Raw genomic sequence first — 26,699 nt, forward strand, 5'->3', positions numbered from 1 at the left:
TCTGGGCCTGCTGAGGATTTCCTGCCAGGGCCCTTCCACCTCGGAATCCAGCTCAATTCTAGGGGTCAGAAAGGGTCTGTTCAATGCTTCCAGCTCTTCCCTGGGGTCCAGTGGGCGCTGGGAGCTCCTTTCCTTCCCTCAAACCTCAGCGGATAGGACGGGGGCTACTCTGGGGTGTCTGTGCCGGGCCCGTCCCTTTTCTCACAGGAGACGGGCCCGACGTTAGCCTGGGAACAGGCCCTGGCGGCGCCCTGGCTCCCGTCTCCCGGAAGGACGAGGAGGGGAAGGCCGGCAGGGACAGAGAAGAGGGCTCCCACAGGACCCTGGGGCCTTTTGGGATCAGCGTGACTGTGGCACCTCCGGGGGGGCTGGGGGCACCTACGTTGCCAGTGATCACCAGGCAGCCCAGCTGGTCGATGATAAGCACGTCGAGCGGAGACGGAGGCTGGCAGAACTTCTGCTGCAGGATCTGGAGGATCGGCTCCATGACTTTGGGGGTGTCCCTCAGAGCCACTGCGATGTGGCCCAGGGCCCGGATCGTGTGGTCGGGAATCAGGTGGGCGTCCCTGGGGGCAAGGATGCACCCTGACTGGCTGGCAGAGGCCCCACCTCCGGCCCATTTCCCAGAGGTCTCCAAGAGGAGCACCCCCCGTGATTAGTGGGGTCCTCCTCACCACCATCCCCTGCATCCCCCTGACCGGACGAAGCCCCAGGGAGCCACGGCCCGTGGCCCCCTCGCCGTCCCACCGCGACACCGCTCACTGAGCCTTACTTGTCACTCTCCTGCGAGATGTAGAGCCTGTTGGAGAGGCTGGCCAGAAAGGCCTCCACGATCACCGGGTCGATTGTCAAGCCTGATTTCAGGCACCTGAGGAGGAGGAGGAAAGCCCCCGAGGCCTTGAGGAGAGCGGCCGCGCGTGGGGAGCCCCGCCCAGAAGCCCCCAGGACAGCGGAGGTGGCAGGGATGGGGTCCTGCTGCTGAGGGGCCTCTCTCCGGCACCGTGGGCAGAGCCCGGCCCCCTCCCCCGGCCCGGCGAGGCCCTCGGTCTCCAGGCCGTGCGCCCTTTCCCGGAGCCTCACCTGCAGATGTTGTCAATGGCGATGTCGCGGAGCTGCTCGTACATGGAGGGCTGGCTCTTCTTCCCCGATATCACGTTCACCGTAGGCTCCGAGTGCTCGTTGGTGATGCTGATTTTGATGTCATTACCGCCAACTAAAGGCAAACGTGGGCACAGTTTGACTAGTGCCCGCCCTGCCCGCCTCAGCCTCCCTGTCGGCCTCTGGGGAGGGGGTGCCGGGCACGGGGCACCCCACACAGCCAGCTTTCTGACAGGGTCGCTTTCCAGAGCTTTCCTCCTTTATGTTTTTAGTTTTTATCATGGGGAACAGCTGGGGGGGGGGGGTGAGAGAGGAGAGGAGGCGTGCAGTGGGAACACGGGGATGTTACAGAACAGCCCGCCGTGCAGGCCGACAGCCCGCCCCCGGCGGAGGCTATGGGCCCGCTGCGGCCCCGGGCCCCCTGCTGGAGATTGGCGCATGTGGGGAGGGTGGAGAGGAGGGAACGAGCACTCGGGAGGGCCTCCTGCGCCCCCTCCTCCCAGTCTCCCTGGTCTTCCCCATAGCACCAGGGAGGAGCCCCGGTACCTGCGTGGTACTGGCTGTGGTACTTGTACAGCTTGATCAGCACCGGGGACGGGATGACCAGGAAGTCCCGCAGAGACGGCGTCACGGAGTGGACCACCACCGGGAAGCGCTCGCACAGGCGCCCCAGGCCCTGGGAGACACCAAGAGGCCACGGTCAGCGGGGGGCCCCAGGACCCCGGAAGGAGAAGCAGCGGGGGCAGGGGCAGTGACCGGATGAAGGCCTTGACAGGCCTGGACCCAGGGAAGCTGACCAAGGAGCCCCAAGTCTCTGGTGCCCGGCCCTGAGGACAGACTGGACCGCAGAGGGAGGGTGCCCGAGAGGGGCATGTGCCTCTGGGAAGGACAGTGCTGGCAGACGGCCCTCCCTGCCCTCAAGGAGCCACAACGGGCCTGCAGGCCGGGACCAAGGACATGTTCAGAGATTATCCGGGCCCAGAAGAAGGCCTCCAGGGGGAAGAAGTCAGATGCCAGCCCGGGTGCCAGGAGCAGCGTGCTGTCCAATGCCCCCGTGTGGGTCAGTCGCCAGGCAGCGCCTAAGCGCCCATGCTAAGCCAGGCCAAGCCCTGGGCACACAAAGGATGGCAAACAGTGGGTCCTGCCGTGGGGAGCCCTGGCACAAGCACGGTGGGGGAAGGCCCTCGGACAGAAGCCGGGGCAGGAGCTGAGCGTGGCGCCGGGAGGCGGAGGCGCCCTCGCCATTGGGACACCGGAGCCCAGAGGGGTTCAATCATCTCCCGAGGATTTGAGATTCTGAGATGGGAGAAAGAGGGTTGGGGGGAGGCTCCCCCAGCCCCGGGGCACAAGTTTCCCAGCACAAACTTGGAGGGGAGGCCGCCCCGGTGCCACATGGGAGCCGAAGAAAGCACGCCTGGCACAGGGCGAGGTGGGGCTCTGCACGGGCAGCGTGCCCGCTGCCAGAGAGACTCACCTGCAAACAGCAGATGAGCAGAGGCAAGTGGGCAATGATGACTTTGCTGGAGGTCTTGGACTGCAGCTTCTCGGACAGCTTCAGGCAGAGGTTTTCTGCTCCTGCGGGGTCAGGGGGAGAAAAGGGGACATCAGTGAGCCCCACAACGCGCCACGAGCCCTGCTGGGTCCGCCAGAGGCCGCGGCGGGACCGCAGGCAATGGCGCGCCCTCCACGCTCCAGATCACGGCCCACCGGGGCTCGGCCTGTGGGGGGTGCGGGCTGGGGCGCACAGGAGAGGAGGGAGCAGGAGCTCGGACGCTGACGACGGCGTGGGGCGAGAAGCCAGCAGCCGTCAGGCCCATCCCCCTTCCTGAACATTCGGAGCAGTCCCGTGGCCCGGCACACAGCAGGCGGCACCTAAATGTTCCCTTTCCTTCCTTCCCCTTCTCATAGATGTGAGGTTCCAAGCCAAGGCTGCAGGACCTGCAGGGGTGGGGGTCCCTTCTCTCCCCGCACCCCGGCAGGCCACAGCCTCCATGGACTTCCTGACCTGCACCCGACCTTCCCCCCCCCCCCCGCCCACCCCCGGCCCGCCCCCGGCCCGCCCCCGCGCCCACCTTGCTCGTCCTTCACGGCCCACACCATGAGGTCCACGCAGGCGGCGTTGGCCTGGCAGCGAAGCTTCAAGGGGCTGAGCTCGCTGGGGATGCGGTCGACGTCGTGGAGGATTTTCTGCAGCTCGGCCTGGCTCAGGTTGAACTGCTCCAGCACGAAGTCGTGCACCTCCTTCACGAAGGACATGGGGAGGTCTGCGGAGAGCGAGCAGTGGACACCTGCCTCAGGCTGGTGCGGGGGCACGTGCCGCCCCCCGAGCCAGAAGTGGAGGCCTCTGGGGGCCGCTCCGTCCCCTGCCCCAAGGCCTCTCCCCGGGCCCTGGCAGCGAGACTGGGCCCAGCAGGGCCCAGCATCAGAAAGGCCCTGGGCCGCCTGGCTGACAGGCCTGGGCCCCGACACAACTGATTCAGCGACAGCCGCGAGGCCGCCCACGGGAAGGGGCCCCGGGCCCAGCTTCCTGCGGGGGGGCAGGGGGCCCACTGCTTCTCTGAAAGACGCTCAAGATTACTGAGGGGAGGGTGAGAGGCCAAAGGTCAAGCGGGGGGCCCAGAGGAAGGGGGCCAAGAACAGGAAGTGCCCCAGGGCAGGCCCTGGGTGCCCAGATGGCAGAAGTAGAAGGTGTCAGAGCCGCAAAGAGAACCCGGCGAAGGCGGGCACTAGGGGGCAGTGAGCTGGGCTGCTGGCCATGGCCCCTTGGGCGGCCTTGCCCGGATGGCAGCTGACCCCCATGCCCAGGGCCGTGGCCGCTGACCCTGAAAGGCGGCCTTCGGCCCTGGCCCAGCCCCTGCGCCGTGCCCACTAAGCCAGGGAGCGGGCGTGTGTCTGGCTGTCACTCACCTTTCATGTAGTTCAAGGTGTCTCTCAGCATCTTGAACATGGCGACGTAGAGGGGGTCGCTGAAGGTGGAGTAGTACAGATCGATGTTGGGGTTGGCCTGAAAGAAAGCCGCGGTCAGCACGAGAAGGGCGAGGAGGTGGGCCCTGGGCCCCCTGGGCCGGGCAGGCTGCGGCTGGCCGGAAGCCCTTCCACTCTGGCCCCCCCAGCCCCGGGCGCCAGCAGGCAGATGGCGCCTGACCAGGGGTCCTGGTCAGACCTTCCTCAGACCCTCACCCTCCGGCCCAGAAGGGCACCAGGCTGCCTGAGCCTTCCCATCAGCTCCAGCTCCTAGAAGGGTCAGGACGCAGTCCATGCCTAAAAACGGGGGACGTGGCGTCACCTGAAACCCGAGGCCGGGCAAGCTGCCCACCACTGCACAAGCTCTGCCTGAGCTGCCCTCCGGGCACCGAGGGGGCAGTGCCCCGGGAACCAAGCCTGCCCTCAGGCAGCTGGGTGAAAGACACGGAAGGGCTGGACGGCCTTTGCTCCTCTGTGCTCAGTGGCAGGGAGAGCGCCCACCGCACCGAGAACGGACTCTGGAGGCCGACTGGGCCTCGCGACTATTTGCTTTTTGTTTCTCCTGCTTCTCCCTTTTGTTTTGATCTCTCTTGCAGGACAAGACTGATGCGGAGATGTATTTAAGATAATGATACGTGCAGCCCCTGCCGCAGATCGCCTGCTGTTTTGGGAGGGGGGACGTGAAGGAATCAAAATCTTAAAAAAAACGAATGCTGAAAATTGTCTTTCTGTGTCCTTGGAAATATTAAATACTATTGAAAAATTTGACATAAACGCACGCAGCCGGAAGGCGTCGGGCTGATTGCTAGAAAAAGCCTCCCTCCACCAGGCGGAAACTCTTAAGTTGGGGAGCCACTGATCAAACCAGGCTGAAAACCATCCAGCCTCTGCCCGAACGCGGGCGGAGCCCGAGTCGATCCCAGCCATCCAAGCGGCACCGTGGGCGGGACGGGACCGGGCTCTGCAGAGAGCTGATATTCTAGGGCCCCTGTTCCAAGGCCCCTTCACCCCCCCAGAAGCATGTACGAAACTCACCTCTGTGACAGAGGCCACCACAGAGTCCAAGGCTTTGAGAACAGGTTCTTCCACAACCTTCTTCACCTACCAAAGAAAAAAAAGTCAAAGTCAAGGCCACAGCACGACGCTGGTCCCAAGGAGCCGCCCCGTGGACGCATCAGCCAGTCCCACGCCCAGCGCCCAGCAGAGGCTGACAGAGGCCGAGGAGGCCTCCTGGGAAGCCTGCGCTCAGGATGCCTCCCTCACAAGGTGGGAGCCGCGCACAGCTGCCCCCCAACCCACCCTGGAGGCTCCGGGGCGACCGTTTGTGCACAAGGCGTCCTACGAGTGTGCCCCTTTTTACTCATTTCAAAAGGTCCAACAAATGACACGTTGACTTTCAGGAGAAAAACGCAGTTAGTTACAAGAAAAACTAAATTCTTAAACAAAAGAACTTTCTCCTGAGAGGGAATGTTGCAAAGACTCAAGTGAGGGACTTCCCACAATGCACCGGCCGGCCGCCGAGAGGCCACATGGCATTTCTGCAGCCCCTGCCAGCGTCTCAAGCTTCAGGGACCCCCCCACCTGGTCCTTCCTTCTTTTTACAAAGAGACAAGAGATCAAACTCGGATACCAGGAGCACCCCAAACACCCAGGGATTTACACGAACATGCATTCATAATAAACTTGGGGTGTAAAAACAGCCTCTAAGACTTGGGGTTTCAGAGGGAGGGTTCTGAATGGCCCCTGACATTGTCATTCCCACACGGCTGCAATCCCTCCGCCCCTCGGGGACCCTCACCGACGCAGCCGGCAGCCCCCGAGAAGGCGAGCCCATCCCCAAGGGCCCGCCTCTCTACCAATCCTGCATCGCAAACAGTTATGACTTAAGGTTGTGGGCTTGTGGTGTGCCAGGCTCTGGGCTAAGGCAGGAGAAGGCAGGCCAGGAGGCACACCCAGGGGGTGCCAGCCTCCTTCTGCTGCTCGCTCCCCCACTGGGCTCAGCTCTTTAGGGGCAGAGGCTGTTTCTGCCTCTCTGTGCCCTTAGGTTGGTGCCCGGCACACAAGAGGCGCTTAACAAATGTGAATGGACTAACAGAAGAGACAGTTTGGCGCAAGGAAGCGCTCGAGGTGACCCCAACGTCCTATGGCGAGCAGACGTGGCGATGCAGCAGGGAGCGAGAGCAGAAGCGTGGCAGGGGGCGCTGCTGACTGAACTGGCCGGGCCCCGGAGCCCCAGCACGACTTACCAGGCTAAGGAGGTCATAGAGCATTTCCAGGGGCACCTGGTAGTCGGCATTGATGGTGCCCGGGAGCAGAGGAGACACGGAGAAGCTGGAGCTGACGGTGAACAAGCAGCACTCTGGATCCAGGGCCTGCCCGTCGGGAAACAGAGGTCCTGCAGACAACAAAGCACTCCATCAGCAGAGCCTCCCAAGGATGGGCACCGTGCCAAGGGCAGGGAGGGCACAGAAATGGCAAAACCATTCCCTGCCTCAAACCAAGACCCTGCGCTAGTCTGTGGAGGAGAGCAGGGGACATGGAGGTGGGCGCAGAGCCAAAGGGAGCGGGAGCTGGAGGCCCTTTATTGTACTTCCCAAGGGGGGGGGGCTGGCGGGGACCCGGATTCAAAGGCTTCACAAGGCCCAGCTGGCCACTGAGGGCAGCCTGGACGCCAAGGAGAAGCCGGACTGGTCAGGTAGGAGGCAAAGGAGGCCCGCGCCGGGGGTACAGGATCAGGGGAGGGGGCCTCCAAGAGATGCTCTGGAGGCAGAAGCGACTTGGCCAGTGCTGGGCTATGGGCAATGAGAGGGAGGAGACCAGGACAACCCGGGGGGGGGGGGGGTGAGCCGGGGCCTAGACAACACTGGAGGCAGCAGGAAAGAGAATGACCCCTGAGACCCCAGAGACCCGAGGCATATGCGAGGCTGAGGGCACGAGAACCGTCTGCAGAGAGAAGAAAGGAGGTCCCCGGCCCCCAACCCTCGATTGGCACCCTGAGCACCAGACAGCACACGGCTGACATCAGCAGGAGGTTAAGACCCCAGAGGAGGGGACGCAAAAGGTCAGCTGGGGGCCCTTGATGAATTTACATCCGTTGGTACAGATGAATGAGACCCTCAAGTACAAAAGAAGGGGCAGAGAGGTACCATGTGGGCAGCCGGGGGCACAGAGGAGAGTACCAGGCCTGGAGGCTGCAAATTCTGAGTTCAAATCCTGCCTCAGACACCTCACCCCGTCTGCCTCCATTTCCTAAAATGAGCTGGAAGAGGAAGTGGCCAACCCCTCCTGTGTCCGGGCCAAGAACACCCCAGATGGGCCCGGCACCAGCGTGGCTGCCAAAGGAAAGGGAACAGACTCTGCTAATCGGATAGGGATTGCTGGGAAAAGGCCCCAGAGGATGGTGAAAGAGTTGGCTGGGGCAGGGAGAGCCAGAGCACCGGGAAGGACCTTCAGTGACCGGACCCTTCCCAAGTGGGCTGGGCCCTCCCAGCCGCCCTCCCCGGCAGCTCTTCCAAACCTCCCCCCTCAGCTCTGCCCTCACTCAGGGGTCCTCCGCCACCTCCTGGCTCGCGCTGTCTCAGAGGCTGCGTGGCCGCGCTCCTCACCGAGGCTGGCCCCCGTCCCTGTTCAGTGACCCTGACCCCTGCCATCTGCTCTCCAGTCCCCACTTTCACTTTCCTCTTCCCTCCCTGCTGACCCCTTTCCTTCTCCTGTCCTTCTGTCCCTGGTGGCCCTCGTCCTGGTTCTCCCCTGCCCTGTGATGCCGAACTCCCCGAAGAACCGTCTACACTGCTCTCCTCTCATTCTCTCAACTCCAAACAAGCTGGATTCATTGCACAAAACCACCCCCTCCGGAGCAGGCAGGGCCGCTCATGCGCCAGATCCGGAGGCCCTTTCTCACCAGCCTCCCTCTGGGACCAGCCCTTCTCGGTCTCCTCTGAGGGGTCCTCCCCTGGATGACGCCCTCTAACCTTCGGGGTCCCTTGGGACTCTCCTGGCCCTCCTCTCTTCTCTGTGCTCCTAGACTGGAGACCCCCTCAGCCCGGCAAGTTCAGGACCTCCCTCTGCCTCTGGCCCTCGGGGCCAGGCCATCCTTGTTTCTTGCTTCCATGAAGCAGCAATAAGACCCCCCCTTCCCAGCCCCCTCCCCTGTGGACCCCAGCTTATTTAAACACATCTGCTGGTTTTCTTCCCCCTCAGACTGGGTGCTCCTTGAGGCAGGGACTTTTTGCCTTCTTCTCTCCCCAGTTCTTAGCACAGGGCCTGTCACTTAGTAGGTCCTTAATGAACAGATCGTCCTGTCTCTCAGGGGTCCAGAAGCCTCGCCCTTGACATCATGGAGGCTGCTCGAGGGCGGCTGAGCTGGCCACTGACAGCTGTGAGCAGGAAGGACGAGATGTGCGGGAGGGAAGCCCGGAAGAACAGCGGGGCAGCAACCAAGGGGCAGGAGAAGGGGATGGTCAGCAACCGCCAACATCGCCTGCGGGAGTCTGGCCTCTGCAGTGGCCGGAGGGTCAGGGAGAAGCTGGGATGGGAAGGGCCTCTGAGGACTGGGCGGGAGGCCAGCTGGACCGACTGCTTGGGACTCCCTGGTTCAAAGGACAGGGAAAGGAGAGGGCCAGGCCTACAGCCAGGGCCTACAGGAGAGGCCCGACCTCTGGCAGCCCAAGGGCGGATCCCGGGGAAAGACACGGGGACAAACTAGGCCAGCAGACACAGACCTAGTGGCCAGGCCGCAATCTGCCCCTCGGAAGCACGCCCGCATCAAAGGGAATACCAAGATGGAGCCGTTCGGGAGAGAGGGAGCCTGAGAACAGAAATCTAAGGCAATCACTGCCCTCCAAGGACCTGAAGGGAGGGGAAAGGCAAACGGGAGGAGGAAGGTCAAGTTCTCAATCAACCTATACCTCTTAGTGCTTAGGAGAAGGGCCCGGGAGAACACGCTAACATTTCAGATCGCACACTAACCAGGGACATTTATCAGTGAGTTGACTCCCAGTCTAACTTTTTTGTGAAAAACTATGGAAAAGAAGGTTACTCTGCAATGATTCTATTGAACAAGTCTTTCAAAGAGCTTAGTCTCTGCAAGAGATTATGGTGGGAGGCAAGGAAAGGGGAAAAAAAGAAGCAGAGTCCTGTCCCAAGCAGCTTTTTTATTCTACAGAAAGCTGTGAAATATCCAGGGGCCCATGGATCTGGAATCAGAACACTGGGTTTCCCACGCTGCCTCGATACTGGGGGGGGGGTGCATCTAAGAGACCTCCCGGTGTGGAACCATGAAGGCAGAGTGAGCTCCCCCCCAAAGCCTTCAGACAATCACCTGGCCCCAGATGACTTGGAAGTAGGAGGAAAGGCGCACCAGGGTCAGAGTGGACCGCAGCCCAGCACAGACCACCCCAGCACAGTCCTAGCTGCAGAAAACCAGGGGCAGGCCTTTGGAGCCACAAATCAGCAGCAGCTTCCAGAGGTCTCAGCCCATAGACAGTAAGGGGGCTCACAGAAGGTCAGAAGGAAATCACAGGGATCCCTTTGCTGGCACCGAGGCCAGACTCGGAGGCTTTGTCCTTACTCGGGTCTGGGGCACAGTCCCACCAGCACACAGAGCTTGCTGTCACAGTGGAGTGGGGACCCTCATCCCCACTCCAGGGCAGAAAGGAGTGCTTGTGGTCACTCGCAGAGCAGGGCACGGCCCAGGAGAGCAGCAGACCTCTCCTTAGATCACACCCCCTTGGAAGAACTGAAAACTTACAGGCTCTAGATCTATCTCTGAAAACAGCTGCATAAAACCCTGAATCTTAGGACAGTATCCCCTCCGTCTTGGAAGCAGAGCCCCACTTAAAACAAAAAGTCAAAATTCAAAGAGGCTGGAAAATGAGCAAACAACAGAAAAAGAATCTAACCACAGAAAGTTACTATGGTGACAAGGAACTTCAAAACAAACACTCAGAAGATAACAATGTCAAGGCTCTTACATCCAAAGCCTCCGAGAAAAGTATGGTCTCACACCATGGAAGAGCTCAAAAAGAATCGTGAAAATCACGTGAGAGAGGCAGAAGAAAAATCGGGAAGAGAAATGAGAATGATACAAGAAATCAACAGCTTGATAAAGGAGACACACACACACACACACACACACACACCCAAACAAACAAAAACAGACTAGGCCAAATGATAATGGAAGTACAAAAAGCCAATGATGAGAATAAGCCTTGAAAAGCGGAACTGACCAAATGGGAAAAAATATCCACTGAAGAAAATACCATGTTTAAAAGCAGAATTGGACAAATTGAATAAAAAGATCATTGAAGAAAATAATTGGAACTGAGTAAATGGAGGCTAATGACTTTATGAGAAATCGGGAAGCAATAATAAAAAAACAAAAAAAATGAAAAATAGAAGACAAAATGAAATATCTCACTGGAAAAACAACTGACCTAGGAAACAGATCCAGGAGAAATCATATAAAATTATGCTAACATCTGAAATCCATGAGCAAAAAAAGAGCCTAGATATCATCTTTCAAGAAGTTGTCAAAGAAAACTGCCCTGATGTTCTTGAACCAGAGGATAAAAGAGAATCTGAAAGTATCCACCTATCATCTCCAAATGAAAACTCTCAAGAGTCAGCAAGAAGCAATTCTTATATTGTGAAGCCACAGTAAGGATAACTCAAGATTTATCATCTTCTACGTTAAAAGATCAGAGAGCTTGGAATATGATATTCTGGAGAGAAAAGAAGCTAGGATTACAGCCAATAATCACCTCCCAGTAAAACTGAGTATAATTCCTTTAGGGGAAGGAATAGAGAGTCAATGAAATAAGGGATTTTCAAGAGTTCTTGATGAAAAGACCAGAGCTGAATAAAAAACTGACTTTCAAACACAAGCTGAAAACAGCTGCATAAAACCCCGAAGCTTGGGACAGTATACCCTCCACCCTGGAAGCAGAGCCCCACTTAAAACAAAAAGTCAAAATTCAAAGAGGCTGGAAAATGAGCAAACAACAGAAAAGATAAATCATAAGCAACTTAATAAGGTTAAACTGTTTACATTCATATATAGGAAGATGATATAACTAATAAGAAATTTCTTATAATTAAGGTAGTTAGAAGTATATACAGACAAAGGATATATATTTATATATTTTAGCCAAATGTGAAGGGATCTAAAAAAATCAATTTAAGGGATATGAGAGGAATGTACTGAGAAAGAGGGAAAGGGAGAGGTGGAATAGAGGTAAGAGAAAGCTTTTACAATGGAGAGGAAGAGGAAGAGGTGAGGGGACTGAGTGAATCTCATTCTCATCCAAATTGGCTCAAAGAAGGATTAATTTACACCTCAATTGGGCATAGAACTCTTATCTTACACTATGAAATAATAGGAGGGGAAAGGCATGAGGGAGGTGATAAAAAGGATTGACTGGTCAAAAGTAAAATGCTTTTGAGAGAGGTTGAGAGAGACAGACAGACAGACAGACAGAAAGAGAGAGAGAAGGAAGGAAAGAAGGAGGGAGGAGTAAAGAGATAGAAGAGAAAGAGAGAAACAGAGACAGAAAGAGATAGAAGGAAGGAAAGAGGGAGGAGGAAAAATGAGAGAGAGAGAGAGAGAGAGAGAAAATGGAGTAGCAAGAGTAATTGTGAAAAAAATTTGAAGCAAATTTTTCTGAAAAAGGCCTCATGTCTCAAATATATGGAAAACAGCTAAATTTGGAAAAAATAAGAACCATTCTTCAACTGAGAAATGATCAAAAGAATGGTTTTCATTCATTTCATATGAAATATTCAGTTATCTATAACCATGTGAAAAAAATGTTCTGCCTCACAACTGATGGAGAAATGCAACCTGAAACAATTCCGAGCACTACCACAAACCTATCAGATTGGCTACCAGGACAGAACAGGAAAAAGTGACAAATGCTGGAGGGGATGTGGGAAAAATGAGACATTGGTGCTGTGGATGCAGTTGTGAACTGACCTGACCACTCTGTAGAGCAATTTGGAACTAAGGGTTATAAACTAGGCCTATCCTTTGACCTAGCAATACCACTCTAGGTACAGATCCCTAAAAAGATTTAAAAAACAAACAAACAAAGAAAAGGACTTATATATCCCCCAAACTGGGATGCCCGTTAGTCAGGGTGGTGGAATAAACTCCATAAATGATGGAGTATTATTATGCCATAAGAAATGATGAGCAGGATGATCTCAGACGAACCTGAAGAGACTCCCGTGAGCTGATACAAAACGAAATGAACTGTGTACAAGTAACGGCAATACTGTACGATGATCAGCAGTGAATGACATAACTGTTCTCAGCAATACAATGATGCAAGACAACTCTGAAGGACTTACCGTGAAAAATGTCATCTATCCCCCGGATAAAGAACGGATGCACTCGGAAGGCAGAGCAAAGCTTATTTTTTTCATTTAGCTTTACTTATTCTTTCTTGTTTTTTTTCCCCTTTTTATGTTTTTTTTTTTCCTTTCACAACTGTGATTAATATGTTTGACACAGCACGTGTATAAATTAGATTAAACTGCCGCCTTTTTTGGAGAGGAGGGAGGAAGAGAGAAAAAGAGGGAGAAATATTTGGGACTCAAAATACTGGAAAAATGAATGCTGAAAATCTTCTTGTGATGTATATGGGGACAAAGTGCTATCATAAGCTAAAAGAAAAAAGGCCCTCCCCAGACAGTGCTAGTTTTCTTCCCATAAAAGGCACTCATTTGAAAGGCCCTTTGCAGCTCAAACGTAAGCTTTAGGGCACACTAGCCAGGTGCCTCCCAAGACACCCAAGAAGAGCTGACGGGATTGGAGACTCTGGGAGCAGAGGGCGGCCTCCAGAGACCTGCAGGAAGCGTGAGCTGGGAGGACTGGCTGGTTCGAGATCTCAGGCCACAGAAATGGCACGAGCTCCTTGCTTAGGCCGTGAGCTCCCTGTCACTGGAAGGATTTAAGCAGAGTCTTGCTGGAAAGACTCCTGCGGTGGGCTGGGGTGTGGATGGGACAGTCTCGACAGCCTCTTCCACATCTCCATCTCTGTGACTCTATGGAGGGGCGTCACGGGCAAGGAGAGAGATTCAGGCCAGGCAGCCGGAGCAGGCCAGAAAGTTGCCCCAGTATAATGGGTAAGAAGTGGCCTGATCTACTAGGGGCAGGATGGGGAAAACTGCAGCTCTGGAAAGACAAGGCAAACACGCTTCCTCCGAGCTCTGCATGGCGACGGAATGCCTCTGTTGTCCCAACGCGCGCTAGCTCGGGGCAGCCTCAGAACCAGCCCCTTCCCCGGACGCTGGCGCTCTGAAAACCCATGCTCCAACCCACTAACCCTCAGGCCAAAGACACGCTCCTACCATCCATGGAGTGAAAGAAGGTTCCTCCGGGAGAGTTGGGGGGCGGCACTCCTCGCTCAGGGCTCACCTGAAATAGGGAACAGGAAACAGGGTCCCTGATTATTGGAGTCCCCGGCCCAGCTCCGCCAGCACACCGGCCTGGCCGGCCCCACTGAGGTGGGCACCCTCTGACCGTCAGGCTCTCCAGACCAGTTCTGTGAGGGCACAGTCCTCCGCGGGGCCCAGGCCAAGTGAGGAAAGGAAAAGGAGATTCTGACACCCCTCAGACTGCTCCGGTTTTGAAAAGGCCCTGTCTAGAGGGCAAACTCAGTCACCTACAGTCTCCTGCCTTGTTCTCTGCCTCAAGACACCAGGTCTTTGCTACCTGGAGAGATGATGGATACTGTGAGCACATGACCTGCATCTTCTGCTCCCTTCCCAGTAGTGGGAAGACAGACAATTGGATCAATACCTGATCATCCTTCAGGGGAACTGCTGCCATTAACCTGGAAAAACCACTGAAGAGCAGCAAAAACTGAGGCAGTGACTTGCCCAGGATCACACAGCCAGACGTGGTCTGGGGCCAGACTTAAACTCACAACATCACCCAATTCCAGGCCCCAGTGCCCAGGCCTATGCCAAGGGGCCAGGGCGGGCAGGGGAGGGGTTGGGCCCAGGAAGCAGGCAGCGGCTTTCTCCAAGGGCCAGATTCAGCCTGGCTGAGGAGTTTGCTCGCTGGTGACCAGGAGAGGCCCACCGTGGCCAGGCGGGCTGCTGCCCAGGTCTCCCCATCTTAGTTCGGTGTGACCGCAAGGAGAACCCCAGCTCACCTGAGTAATGCTGGAGACGCTGCTGGTTTTTCTCTTCAAGGTGCCTTCCTGGTAGACGGTCAGCAAGTTGCTGGGCAAGATGGAGCGGAAGTCGTTGAAGGAGCGCCTCCGAATGCCCTCCAGCTCCTCTGGGACTTTGAGTGACTGCGGCGGGATCTGGGGGAAGAGCTTGGAGAGCAGGGGCTCCTCCGTGAGGCTGAAGCGCCCAAAGGCCCGAGCAATGCCCAGCAGGCAGGGCACAGTGTAGCGACACAAGTACTCTGGAACAAAGAGGAGGAGGCGGCTTTAGAGACAGGAGGACAAGCCATTCCCCGTGTGCCAGGCCCGTGGTCAGGGGCGGGGTCACTGAGAGCAAGGTGCGCCCGGTCCTCCAGGAGCAGACATCAAACGAACGGGGAACAGCAGGAACCCCATGGGATCCAGGGGCCAGCCCAGCCCCAAATGAGCAGAGAGTTCGCTCAGCTGGGGCAGCCCTCCTGGAACGGGCAAGGCCTCCCCTGGGCAGGAGCCACCCCCTTCAACGTGACCACTGACAAGCGTCGGCAGCAGGCAGACCGCATGGCCAGGGCCTTGGACACTTTATCCAAGCGCTCAGACTGTGGCCACGTCGCACATGCTGAGCTGTGAATGGGCCGCGCCAGGCTTCGGGGAGGGACAATCCCAGATCTCTAGGGAGAGGTTGGTGGCAGGCCCAGGGCTCTCCCATGCCAGTCCCCTCTTGCAGACGGGCACAGAGAAGGGCAATGCAAGAAGCCGGGACAGCTAGCTCCTTCCCACATCAAGCCGGAGGGACACAGAGCCCACTGAGCTGGGGAGGGGGAAGGGCCTGGAGCAGTGTGGCTCTGGCCTCCCCGGGGAGAGACCCGGTGAGTCCCCCCCCCCCACGGTCAGCGACAAGTGTTCCCCAGCCAGTGCTGTCTGCGAGCTCCAAGTCCAACGTGCTCCATGCGGGGCTCCCTCCCCTTGGGCTGTGATGGTACTGAGCAGGGCCAGGGGCCGCCCAGGAGTAGTCCGGATGCCCCAAGGCAAGGGGCACATGTGCACACCCTGACAAGACTTCCATTAGATCCAAAAGACAAACCCTAAACCATCAACTTTGCCCTTCAGAGAAAGAGAAAAGGGAGCGACAGGGAGCAGGAACTGCCCTCCTGGGAAGCACGCCATGAAAGAACACCCAACATACCCTTCTCCTGAATCTCCGAAGCCTTGCACATTCCCAAAAGGAGGTCCAGAACTTGCAGAACTGTCTCGAAAATCTGGCGGTCGAGAAAACAGATAAAAGCAATCCAAAGGTTAAAGCAACCCATCATGGGTGAAGGGGTGCAGTGCCCAGTGCCAGCCTGGCGCCCCAAGGAAGCGTCCCATCTCTGCCCAGTCCTACTCCCGGCATTGCTTCGTGCCCTCCTAGGCCTCCCCTCAGAGCCCTGGGAAGGCCCATTTAACTCGGTCCCAAACAGCTGGGCATCTGATCTGCACAACAAGCTCAAGAGGCTGACTGGGGACGAGGGCAGAGGTGGGCTAGAGGCAGCCCCCCAAAATGGTAAAAAGTGGGTGCAAGGACGACATGGGGGAGAGCCTCGCCACCTCACAATCTCAAGGACATCACCGGGACAGCACAGGGACGAATGCTCACAAGGACAACGCAGGGCCAAAGAAAAGTCTGATTGGGTTTGGTTAATGAGGCATTTAAAACGATTTCCACCCCAAATCACCGAAACTGAGAAGCTTCCCTTACGGCCCTGCCCCAAATGGCTGGAGACAAAGGGGTTTGCCCCGGACGGCTCCCGGAGAGCAGCGGCTGCTGGCACACAGAGGGGCCGAGACGCTCAGGCCGGCTGGGAGGGGAAGCATTCTGGGGTTCGGGGCTATCTGTCCCCCAACATCCCACTTTAGCCCACGAAAGTTTCCCGCTCTTGGTGGGACCAAGCCGGTCATAGGCCCAGTAGAGAACTGTGGGAAATCTCACCTCATCGCGCAGGGAGGAATCCCGATAGGCCACGTCGGACAAGAGAGTCACCAAGCAGAAACTGAAGTTCTCTGCGACAGGAAGCATCCCTAGGAGACACGAGCACGTTAGGAAGGACTCCCGGGGAAAACTGGGGCGCTGCAGGCGGGACTGTCGCCCGATCGCCCTGCTCTGGAAGCAATCTGGAGCTAGACCCAAACACGCCCGGGTCTCTCTGCCCCAGAGGAGACACAAAGGAAAGCACCGATTTGTACAAAACTTCCTAGCAGCTCCTTGTGGTGGCAAAGACTTAGAACCTGAAGGGGCGCCCAGCGACCGGGGAACCGCTGAGCGGGCGTGGTAAACGACCCAAAAGAATCGAAGAACAGGACGGTTTCAGAAGGACCTGGGAAGGTTTACACGAACCGATGCAAAGTGAAGTGGGCAGAACCAGGAGAACACTGGACACAGGAACAGCGACAGGATCAACTGTGAAAAACCCGGCTACGTACAATGATCCAAGACAGTTCCAAAGGAGGAAAAATGCTCTCCGCTTCCGGAGAAAGAACTGAGGGAATCTAATGCGCATCAGAGCAGACTTTATGAAAACTTTATCTGGACTGGGTTGGGGTTTTTTTTGAGGGGGGAAGGGGAGTCTATTTTCTTTCACAACATGACAAATAGGAAAATGGTATAACTACGCAGACATGATTTTATAGGTGCACAATTTGCTTGTTTTCTCAATAAGGGATAAAGGGGAGGGAAGAAGAGAATTTGGAACTTGAAATTTTAAAAAAGAAAAGCTAGAAATTGATTTTACGTGAAATTGGGGGTGGGAGGAGAAAGACCCACAAAACCCAGCTCGTTAGCCTTCCGGGACAGTGCAGAGGAAAGGTTTTTGAGGAAATGTGGTCATGCCCGCCCCCAATGGGTCAGCCTCGCAAAGGACAGAAACTTAACCTCCACAGCCCAATGGCCTCTTCTACACTAAACTAACACGATTCTTAAAGAGCCACGGACGCCTTCCCCCCATCGCACCTCCCGACATCAGGCCTTCCTCGTGGGCCTCTCGGCTCCTCTCAGAAGCTCAAGTCCGAGGAAGCAGGATGGGTGAGAAGCAACAGGGCTGACGCAGGCTCCTGGGCCCCTGACAAAAACTAGAGCCGCTCACTGGGATCACGAGAGGACGCTGTCCCACTGGACCGGCTTCAGGAACCGGGGGCGCCTCCCCGCCGCGGGGAGATGACTTTGCAGAGGAGCAGCAGCCATGCTGAGACGTGACCCCAAGGCCTGGAGGCATCAGCATTTAGTCACCAACCCGGCCGTCCCCGGAGCCGGCTCTCGCCAAGGCAGGACACCCTGGGCCAGAGAAGCAGGGCTCTGTGATTCACCAGCTTTTCTTGAAAAGCAAAGGGGAAAAGGGGAGCATGGACTTCTCTAAGAAAAACATGGCCGGAGCCACCAGGGGGTGCTGTAGTGGGTAGAGTCCCAGCCCTGGAGTCAGGACCACCTGATTTAAACCCGGCCTCAGAAGCCTAATGTGTCCTAGCTGTGTGACCCTGGGCAGGTCGCTTAACCCCCACAGCCTGGCCACAAACAGCAGGGGCCCAGTCTAAGGTTCAAAGTGCAGCAGGATTTGTCTAGCTGTCATCGAGAAGGGGGCTGGGTCCGAGGACCCCCACTCTGGACAAAGACGCCCTCAGCTGGGGCTCCTCACAGCAAGGCCTCCAGAGGGCCATGACGGGCCTCCCATGGACAGGCCCCCGCCGGAAACCCGCTCACTGACCAGCCTGGGCACAGGCAGGGGGATCACGGGTGCACAGCAGTTCGGCCTAATAAAGCCGGCTCTGAACGATGATGCAAGGCAGCAAGCAGTTACGGAAGAAGGGGGCCCTGAAGGACACCCCAGAGAGTGCTGGGGCAACCCCTCCTGGGACTCTGAGCGAGTTGTGCACCCCCCCATCTGCACAAGGTGATGAGACGGCACAAGGACGCCCTTTGGGAAAGGTCCCAGGCCGGGAGAGCTCTCATCGGAACCCATCTGGGCACCAGGAGCTCAGGGCGCAGAGGAGGAGCCGGAGGAGCAGAGAGCGAAGGGATGCAGAGACCAGGTGAGCCAGGGACTGGGGCTGAAGTCACCCCAAGTGCCAAAGAACCAAAGGCATTCCAGAACCCAAGAGGCTGCCGCCCACGCCGGGGCAAGATCAAGGCAAAATCAGGGTCAATGTGACGGCAGCTACCCACGCCGTGGCAAAAACAGGGCCGACAAGACTGCCGCCCACGCCGGGGCAAAAACAGGGCCGACAAGACTGCCGCCCACGCCGGGGCAAGAACAAGGCAGATGAGACTGCTGCCCACACCGGGGCAAGAACAGGGCCGACAAGATGGCAGCCACAGAGCCCTCTTACAGGTAACTGAAATTTGGTAACTGAGTGTGAAGACTGGTGTCGGTGCTTCTTCCAATAACAGAAAAAGCACAAGAAGTGTAAGGAAATGAAAAGTGGCATTTGTGGATGCATCGGAGCCCCATGATCTGGGGGCCCCCCAAGATTCAGAGGGGCCAGGAGCTGTAGGAGCTTGTGCCCAGGGAAGGCTGTCAGCCTCAGGGCAGCTCGTGCAGAGGGCACCAGACCTGAACTCGTAAGGACCTGGACTCCAATCCCGCCTCAGACACGCATCCGCTGCGTGGGACCAACTTTCTTCTCTATAAAGTGGGGAGGGGGCTTGAGATCACTCACAACTACCCTCCTCCGGCCCCTATTACAGAGAGTCACAATGAATAAACTCTCTGGTAACCAAAGGATCTCCCCCCCAAAAAAACCAGAAAGAAAATAAGTGAAGCTATAAACCAAGAGGAAAATCATCACCCCACTTTTCATTCTGAAAGAAAAAGCCCAGAGCCCATGGCCACTGCCAGAACCAAGCTCAGCCAGGGCACCCAATACCTGGAGATGGGCTGGGGGAGGCTGAGAACCTAGGGTCCTTCCCCCCTCCTCACCAATCAAGATAAAGCAGGGGAACTCTGGGAGGCAGGGAGGTACACCGCCTGGGCCCCAGCGGGGGATCTTACAGGATGATGACGGCTGGGAGCCCACTGTGAAGGATGCCCGCTGGGAGCCATTGAGGAAGGCCCTGAGGACCTCCTCCTGGGAGGCAATGAGCCAGCAGTGCGGGGGTAGTGGGGGGGAAGGGCCCTAAGAGAGTGACGCAACCAAGGGGGTCTCACCTCGTTTTTTCCGAGCTGCACTTTCCTCGATCCAGTGCACTTTGGGAAGACCCTTCAGAAGGCGAAGGAGGTAGGGGACAATGTGGTCCTTGTGCTGAAAAGGAAAGAGACACACACTGAAATCAGGGATGGCCAAACTATCCCTAACCACCCCCAGCCCTGGGGCCCAATGTGGGGCCATGAGTCCCAATGAGGTGGAAGGACAACTTCAGCAAGGCCCGAAGACCCCCAAAATGGAGGCTCAGGAGGCAAGAGAGAGGGGCAGGGCAAATTAAAGTACCCATTGGGGCAGAGGCAGTCAGAGGGCATAAAGCACCACCTCTTAGAGGGCCAGGACAAATAAAGATACCCACCGTGGCAGAGGAGGCAGCTGGGAGGGCATTGAGAAAGTGCCACCTCTTATTGGGCAGGGCAAATAAAGGTGCCCACCGTGGCAGAGGAGGCAGCTGGGAGGGCATTGAGAAAGTGCCACCTCTTAGAGAGGCAGGGCAAATAAAAATGCCCATCAAGGCAGAGGCAGTCAGGGAGGGCACTGAGAAAATGCTGCCTCTTAGAGGGCAGGGCAAATAAAGGTGCCCACCGTGGCAGAGGAGGCAGCTGGGAGGGCATTGAGAAAGCGCCACCTCTTAGAGAGGCAGGGCAAATAAAAATGCCCATCAAGGCAGAGGCAGTCAGGGAGGGCACTGAGAAAGCGCCACCTCTTAGAGGGGCAGGGCAAATAAAGATACCCGCCATGGCAGAGGAGGCAGCTGGGAGGGGACTAAGAAAGCGCCACCTCTTAGAGGGGCAGGGCAAATAAAAATGCCCATCATGGCAGAGGCAGTCAGGGAGGGTACCAAGAAAGGGCCACATCTTCCCCAGCCAGAGCCCAGCTGAGGACTGAGGACATTGGGTGGGGTTTGAGGCATGGGATGGAGGAAAAGATGGGGGATCAAGGTGGACAATCTGGGCTGGAAAAGAAGTGACAGAGAACCCGGGAACTGAGGACAGAAAATGATACCCGAAGCCGGATGAATAAATAACGTTCATCTTTATATCTTAAAGATGGGTTTCATTACAATAACCCTCCATGTTCATTATTCAAATACTTGTGGAACACTTAACGCTGCTTTAGTTAAATCGGATCATTTAAATATTGGTCTTTGGGGAACAAAAGCTCTCTGATGGCAGAGTCTGGCAAAGATTCACTCATCCTCGACAATTCACTCCTAGTCTGGGGATGCTTTCCCTCCCTGTCACTTCTTCGTCTCCATTGGCAAATAAAATGGCCAAATTATCACATGGTTTCCAGATACGATTGCAGAAATGCAATGGGAAAAAAGTCTCTTCAATAAAATGAATCGCTTTTAATGTGCTTAAAAAAGTCATGCCCTCAGTAAATCTAATGACTGAAATGTGAGAATAACACACCAGATTAAAGTTCTAGTGAAAATGATTTGATTAACTTGTCTTTAACCTCCTGACTTAAATCAATTCTACTCTAAGCAATACATTTCACAACCTAATAAATCCATACCTGCAGATTTGATTCGATAAGAAAAATCCCCAAAGCAATGACAGCATCTCTCCGACGTTCATCTAACTGGAAAATCCCATGAAAATCAACTGGACACATGCAGAGCAGTTTCTGGACCTAAGCAAAGGAACAAAAACACGTACTCTCATCAAGAGAAAGCTAACGCAGGAGCAGCTAGGGGGCGCCGTGGATAGAGCACCAGCCCTGAATTCAGGAGGACCCGAGTTCAAATCTGGTCTCAGACACTTAACACTTCCTAGCTGTGTGACCCTGGTCAAGTCACTTAACCCCAACCTCAGAAAAAAATAGAAAGCTAACCCAGCCTTAGACTGGGCCCCAGCTTACATGGGGGTCCTCAGAAAAACCCGCCCTTTTTCACTAGGTAAGACATCATCTTCTAAATGCATCCAAAAAAGCCTCACAAAGTCTCGTTAAAACCAGAGGTCACTGACCCTACTTGAGACTTTTTCCAGTCCAGCAAAAGAGGCTGGAAATATCTACCACAAAGCAATTCCTGGTGCAAGGCAGTCTGGGAAATCTCCCCCAACTTGGGATCCAGGCAACAGCAGTGAATACAAAGAAAACATGGCTTCACTTCTCATTTTTTAAGACACTATTTGCAGCAACAAAAATGCTGTTAATATTTGGGATGAAAAGTAGAGGGGATCAATGGAACTCACTAGACAAAGAAAAACCCCAAAAGGACTCAATAACCCAGTGTTTGATAAGCTCAAATTCAAATTCTTTAGGAAAGAAGTCCCAATTTTATTTTATTTTATTTTTTAATGACGGGAAAACTAGAAAGCAGGCTGGCCAAAATTTAGGCCGAAGCAGCATCTTAGGTCATGTCCAAAATAGAGATCGTATCATTAGGAAGTTGGAAAAGAGGCAGATCAGCCTCCCCACAGCTATGGGCAGAAGGGGTATTCTTAACCAAGGAAGGGCAGGAGATAATTATAGAAGATAACACAGTTAAATAACTAAGAGAAACTTCTGCGCAAACAACACTGATCCATCTAGGTTTAAGGGAGGTGGCTGAAAAGTAAAAAAAAAAACAACACTTTGTCTCAAAGTTCTCAGATAAGTTGGTATCCAAGATATGCAAACACCCAACAACCAGGGAGATATGGCCGAGAGTTATTTCCCAGGAACAAACAGCTCCCAGAAGAAATGCAAACTATGCACAACCTCAAGAAGGCTCGGCACCACGAACGAGAAGAGGAATGCCAGCAGAACCCCCAGGAGCCTTTGCTGCCCGGCGGAGAGCCGTGCTGGGTGGGCAGCCGGGGGCACGTGGATGGAGCTGAATCAGCACCAGCAGCCTGGACAGCGATCTGCACCCAAGTGCCTCACCCGTCTAGACCCCAGGGACTCCCACATTAGGCTCTGACTCCAGGGAGGTCATTGTATCAGTCAATAAATATTTAATAGACAGGCTGTGAGCCAGCTGCTGTGCTCCAAGTGCTGCTGGGACAAATAAAGATAACAGTCACTCCCTGACCTCCAGGAGGTCGCCGCCCAATGGGGGAGACAACAGCCAAGTTGGAGCCCGGATAAAATGGAAGGAGCGGGCAGAGAAAGCCCTGGAGTTAAGAGGGGCTGGGGAGGGCTTCCTGGGCAGGGTGGGCTCTTAGTTTGGAGCCTGGAAGGCCAGTGGTCGTTGCCGAGGACAGATTTCCAGCCTGGGGGCAGCCAGGAAGAATGGGGGGGAGCAGCAGCAAGGAGGCAGAAGGGGCATGGGGCAAGAAGACTGGGAAGGAGAAGGCGCTACTTCCACCCTAACCCTCCTGCAGCACTTTGTGTAGGCGCAAGGAGCAAGACAAAGGTCACGAGGGGAAGCCCTGGCAGAGCAAGCTCCGGGGCGCGATGACGGGGAAGGCAGCAAAGCCAGTGGCTGCCAATAATGAGAGCAGCTGGCGGGGAGGGGGGATCAGCAGGACGGCTTCAAAAACACTTCCTGGTCCCAGGCAAGTCACGTCTCCCTGTTTGCCTGTTTCCTCCTCTGCAGAATCACCCAGAGAAGAAAATGGCAAGACAGCCCAGTATCTTTGCCACCAGATGGGGGCAGAAAGAGTTGGACACGACTGAGCAACCGTAGAATAAATGGAAAGGGCCCCAAACAAGTGCAAGCACAGTTATGGAGAACAAGCAGGGCCCCAAAGGCACCGCGCCCCGCCCCATGCCTCCCGTGCTCCTGCAAAAAGGATTCACCCACCAGTGTTAGGATTCTGACCAGGGGCTGAGTGGGTGGGGTCGATAGAGACAATAGTTATCTCTTGGGCTCAGTGGGATTGATCTGATCCTACAGGAGATGTTTGGGCCGGAACTGGAAACAGGGCCCTGAGTGGGACTGAGGAGACAGTGGTTAAAGCTAGTTTAGCGCTGATTTAATCCTACAACAAAGAATGGTTTCCTTGTGACTGAATGATGGGTCTTTACTCAGTGTGGGGCACAGAAGGAGGAGCTCTCAGGCCCAGGAGGACAGCCCAGAGCAGCTCGTTTGGAGGGAGCTGGAGGCTGACGCTGGCAGGAGCTCTCAGAACCAAGGACAGAGACGGGCCCCAGAAAGCTAACCGGGCGCAGGAAGAGAGACAGTAACGGATCTGCACCTTAATCCCTGGCTGCATTTGGGATTGAACTGAACTGAATCGAAGACTGCTCCTAGAAGCTCCCCAAGAAACTGCTCGCAGAGAACCATATCACACACAAGCAGGGGGCGGGGGCGGGTTTCCAAACTTTTCCACTATTCTGATCAGTTTTGCTGATTTTTTCCCATCCTTCCTCTTTTCTTTTTCTTATTTGTGGTTACACGCACGGGGCCTCATGGAGGGGAGGAGAGACCCACGAGATTGTCCCAGAGCAGCCCTGAGGCCGCGCAGGGACCGCGGCCTGCGGTCAAGGGTTCCAGCACCCCGAAGAGGGCCAGAGGGCTCAGGCGGCCGGCGGCTTCTCACCGGAGCCAGTGCCTTCCTCGGCCCAACATTCCGAAGCATGAAGGGGCCCATTTCGATTTAAAGGCCTAGATACAAAAGCTGGAGAGGAATGCAGGGACTCAAAGTCAAGCCTCAAGGAGGGAGAGCCAATCAGCAAGCGGTTCCCCTGCTCTTCCCTGGGGGTCTCGCGGCTCTTGCCCCCGCTCCCGCCACGGGGATGCCCCTGCCGGGTACACACTCTCTCGCTCTGGATCCAGAGCAGGTTCTGGTCCTGGCCGTGGAGGCCCGTCTCTCATAGCCTCTTGTTGCCCCTTGTGAAGTGCTAGCTTTCCCTCCCTGCTCCTGCCTCCGTTCCACACCCACCATCCCTCTCCTTGGGATGAGGAGCTGCCCCTTCCCACCCTTTCTTCATGAAGCAGCCGGGTATCCTCCCCTTCCACGCAGCCTTCCCTGCCGCCCCCCCGGCTCCAAGGCATCCTCGAGCTCCCTTTGTGCTGATGACTTTCTAACCTGAATCCTATTTTTTGGTCTGTTGGGAATCCCAGACTCTGGGGAGAGGCAGAGGGCTCGAGGGTCACCAAGAACAAAGCTCGGGTGGAAGGGTGCCCTCACCTCCCTGACTAGCGGCCTTCCTCTCGGCCTTGACGTTCAGACAGCTCCTGGAAAGCGGGTCTGGCTTCCCTCCAGAGCCCACTGTATACAGCAGGGGCTTCCTCACGCTCAGTGAGCTGACGCACACTTTCAGACTGCGGCGCTGATTCATCTGCTCGTGAGCTGGACTCCAGGGTAACCGAGGCTTCTGAGACTCCTAACAGCCTCCGTTGGATCTGTGAGAGACGGCTCAGCGGGAGGCTGTCCATGGGCAGCCCCTCCTTATCTGGGCACCAGGCCCCGCACGCTGAAGCGTGGGAGTCGGCAGACTAGAGCAGGGCCCTTCCCCAGGATTCTTTTAGCACCTTCCTTGTCCTGAGTCGCACTGCCCTCATTAATCCCTTCTTCGTTCCACGAGAAATGACTTCGTGGGAGATGACAACGTAAACCAACAGGAATTTATTAAGCAGACACAATTTATTAAGGCCTGTTTTAAACAAGTACACAGTCAGTGCTTAATAAATGCTCCCTGACTTGACTTGCCCAGGTTTCCTAGGTAAGTGCCTCAGCAGGATTTGCCCTCAGCTATTCCTGAAGTTCAGGGACAAGGTCACCTGATAACAAGGAGCTGACAAGACTTGAGCTCAAGTCCACAAGCAGCATTTTTTCAGGCCTCTGGCACCTGCCGAGCGGCACGGGGCAAACACTCTAGGAAAACCGGGCCAGCATCTACCTGGGCAAAGGGGCGCGAAGGCTCTGGGCTTCTCTCCTCAGACTAGAGGGCAGAGCCACGCCCGGGCGAGGGCAGCTCACTTCCTGCGGACTGTGCTGCTGGGGGCGCCGTCCCCCCCAGGGGGCCCTGCCCGGCCACCACATGCCCTCTCATCTCCTGGAGCACTCAGGAGTGCCTGGCACCAATTGGCACCCAGGCTGGCTGACAGGAGGCAGAACCCCCACCCCAGACTAAGAGAGGGCTCTTGTTGGCAGGAATGCGGGCAGACGGGGGGCAGCCCGCTGACCGTGTGCATGCCCGAGAGACGGGGCCACGAGGCAGCTTGGCTGCAGGCCCCGCCTCCAACCTCCGGGGCTTCTGACTCTGGCGGAGGTGCACGACTCGCTCAAAGAACCCGTCTCGCCGAAGCCTGATCCCCAGCTGACTTCCCCGCTAATCAAAAAGAGACGTTTGACTCCAAAGAAAAACAAACTACAGCCCAGAAAGTTAAAACGGAACATTCCACGGCAGGTTTTGGAAAAACAAACGCTCTTTGAAAGTTATTACGAGGAGAAAGGCAACGGCCCGGCCCCACAGCGCCCCGAGTGGAGCCGAGGTGACCGGGGCCGGGGGGGGGGGGGGGAATCCCACAGCTGAGAAAGCAGAACGGCCCGAGCCCTCCTCGGAGCCTGGGAGACGAGGAAGCGCGCCGAAAGGATCAGCAGCCTGAGCCACGCGGGGCTTTTCAAGGGCCAGTCATGGGGGCTCTGGAATCCCTGGAGCCCACGTGACTTCACAGGGCACAGGGGCTCACGGTCCCTCTCTGACACGACCAAAAGTCTCAGAAAGCTGCCTGAGACTCAGAAACAAAGTGACCTATCCGGGGTGCCCGAGCTCGTGCCAGTCAGGGGCCAGATCTCGGGGGCCTTGGTCATTCTCCACACCCCGCTGCCTCTCTCCGACCGCCCCGGGTGCCGGATGCGGCACTGTCGCCCAGCCCTGGGGCAGCGAGGACGGGGGCTGCCTTTTGCCTGTGCCTGGCACACAGTAGGCCCTCACTTAGTGCTTACTGAATGGCCTGCAGCCATAGTGGTGGCTGCGCACAGTGGGCTTGCTCCCAGGGCGCAGAGAAGGCAGACCCCCTCTCCCAAGCCGGAGATTTGCTCGGGGGGAGGGGGCAGTATTCAAGGGCATCCAGCTTCACCGTCCACAGAATCCTAAGCACAAGCGGGAGTCCCTGTGCAACATCCGTGCAACTGAACAGAACCGACGCTGCAGAGGGAAGATCCCGCCAGAGCAAGTTTCATCCGGGCGCCCACGGTGGGACTGAACGCCTCAGAAATCTCTTCTGCAGTGACCAGGATCCCGAGGCGGCCGGCCCTCCCCGGAGCAGCGGGAGCAGCCGCGGGGGCCCGTCCCACACTCCGGCAGCCGGCGGGGCCGCAGTACCCACGGGCCCGACACGGACGCTAACCCCGGGAGCCAGCGGGGGCTCCCCGTGCAGCCTCCCCCGGCCGTCCTCCAAGCGTCTCCTCTTACAAAGGCTGTTTTTCT

At 56.4% G+C, this 26,699-nt stretch overlaps 1 protein-coding gene across 2 annotated transcripts in view; it reads right to left on the bottom strand.

Moving 5' to 3' along the window:
* The window catches only part of PI4KA (phosphatidylinositol 4-kinase alpha), a 78,405-nt gene that overhangs the window by 48,822 nt on the left and 2,884 nt on the right, over positions 1–26,699 (bottom strand). The window contains exons 2-16 of one of the 2 annotated variants that reach the window (XM_074292287.1): positions 20,910–21,026; positions 19,394–19,487; positions 16,189–16,277; positions 15,406–15,478; positions 14,223–14,482; positions 13,414–13,480; positions 6,309–6,457; positions 5,098–5,163; positions 4,006–4,102; positions 3,171–3,362; positions 2,573–2,673; positions 1,645–1,774; positions 1,081–1,213; positions 773–868; positions 383–566 (exon numbers count right to left, since the gene is read on the bottom strand). In XM_074292287.1, the coding sequence (XP_074148388.1) occupies positions 383–566; positions 773–868; positions 1,081–1,213; positions 1,645–1,774; positions 2,573–2,673; positions 3,171–3,362; positions 4,006–4,102; positions 5,098–5,163; positions 6,309–6,457; positions 13,414–13,480; positions 14,223–14,482; positions 15,406–15,478; positions 16,189–16,277; positions 19,394–19,487; positions 20,910–21,026 (1,848 nt within the window). Of the gene's footprint in view, positions 1–382; positions 567–772; positions 869–1,080; positions 1,214–1,644; positions 1,775–2,572; positions 2,674–3,170; positions 3,363–4,005; positions 4,103–5,097; positions 5,164–6,308; positions 6,458–13,413; positions 13,552–14,200; positions 14,483–15,405; positions 15,479–16,188; positions 16,278–19,393; positions 19,488–20,909; positions 21,027–26,699 lie in introns of both variants that reach the window. The other variant, XM_074292281.1, reaches the window with a different exon arrangement.

This window comes from Sminthopsis crassicaudata, chromosome 1 (genome assembly GCF_048593235.1).
Source record: "Sminthopsis crassicaudata isolate SCR6 chromosome 1, ASM4859323v1, whole genome shotgun sequence".
NCBI lineage: Eukaryota > Metazoa > Chordata > Mammalia > Dasyuromorphia > Dasyuridae > Sminthopsis > Sminthopsis crassicaudata.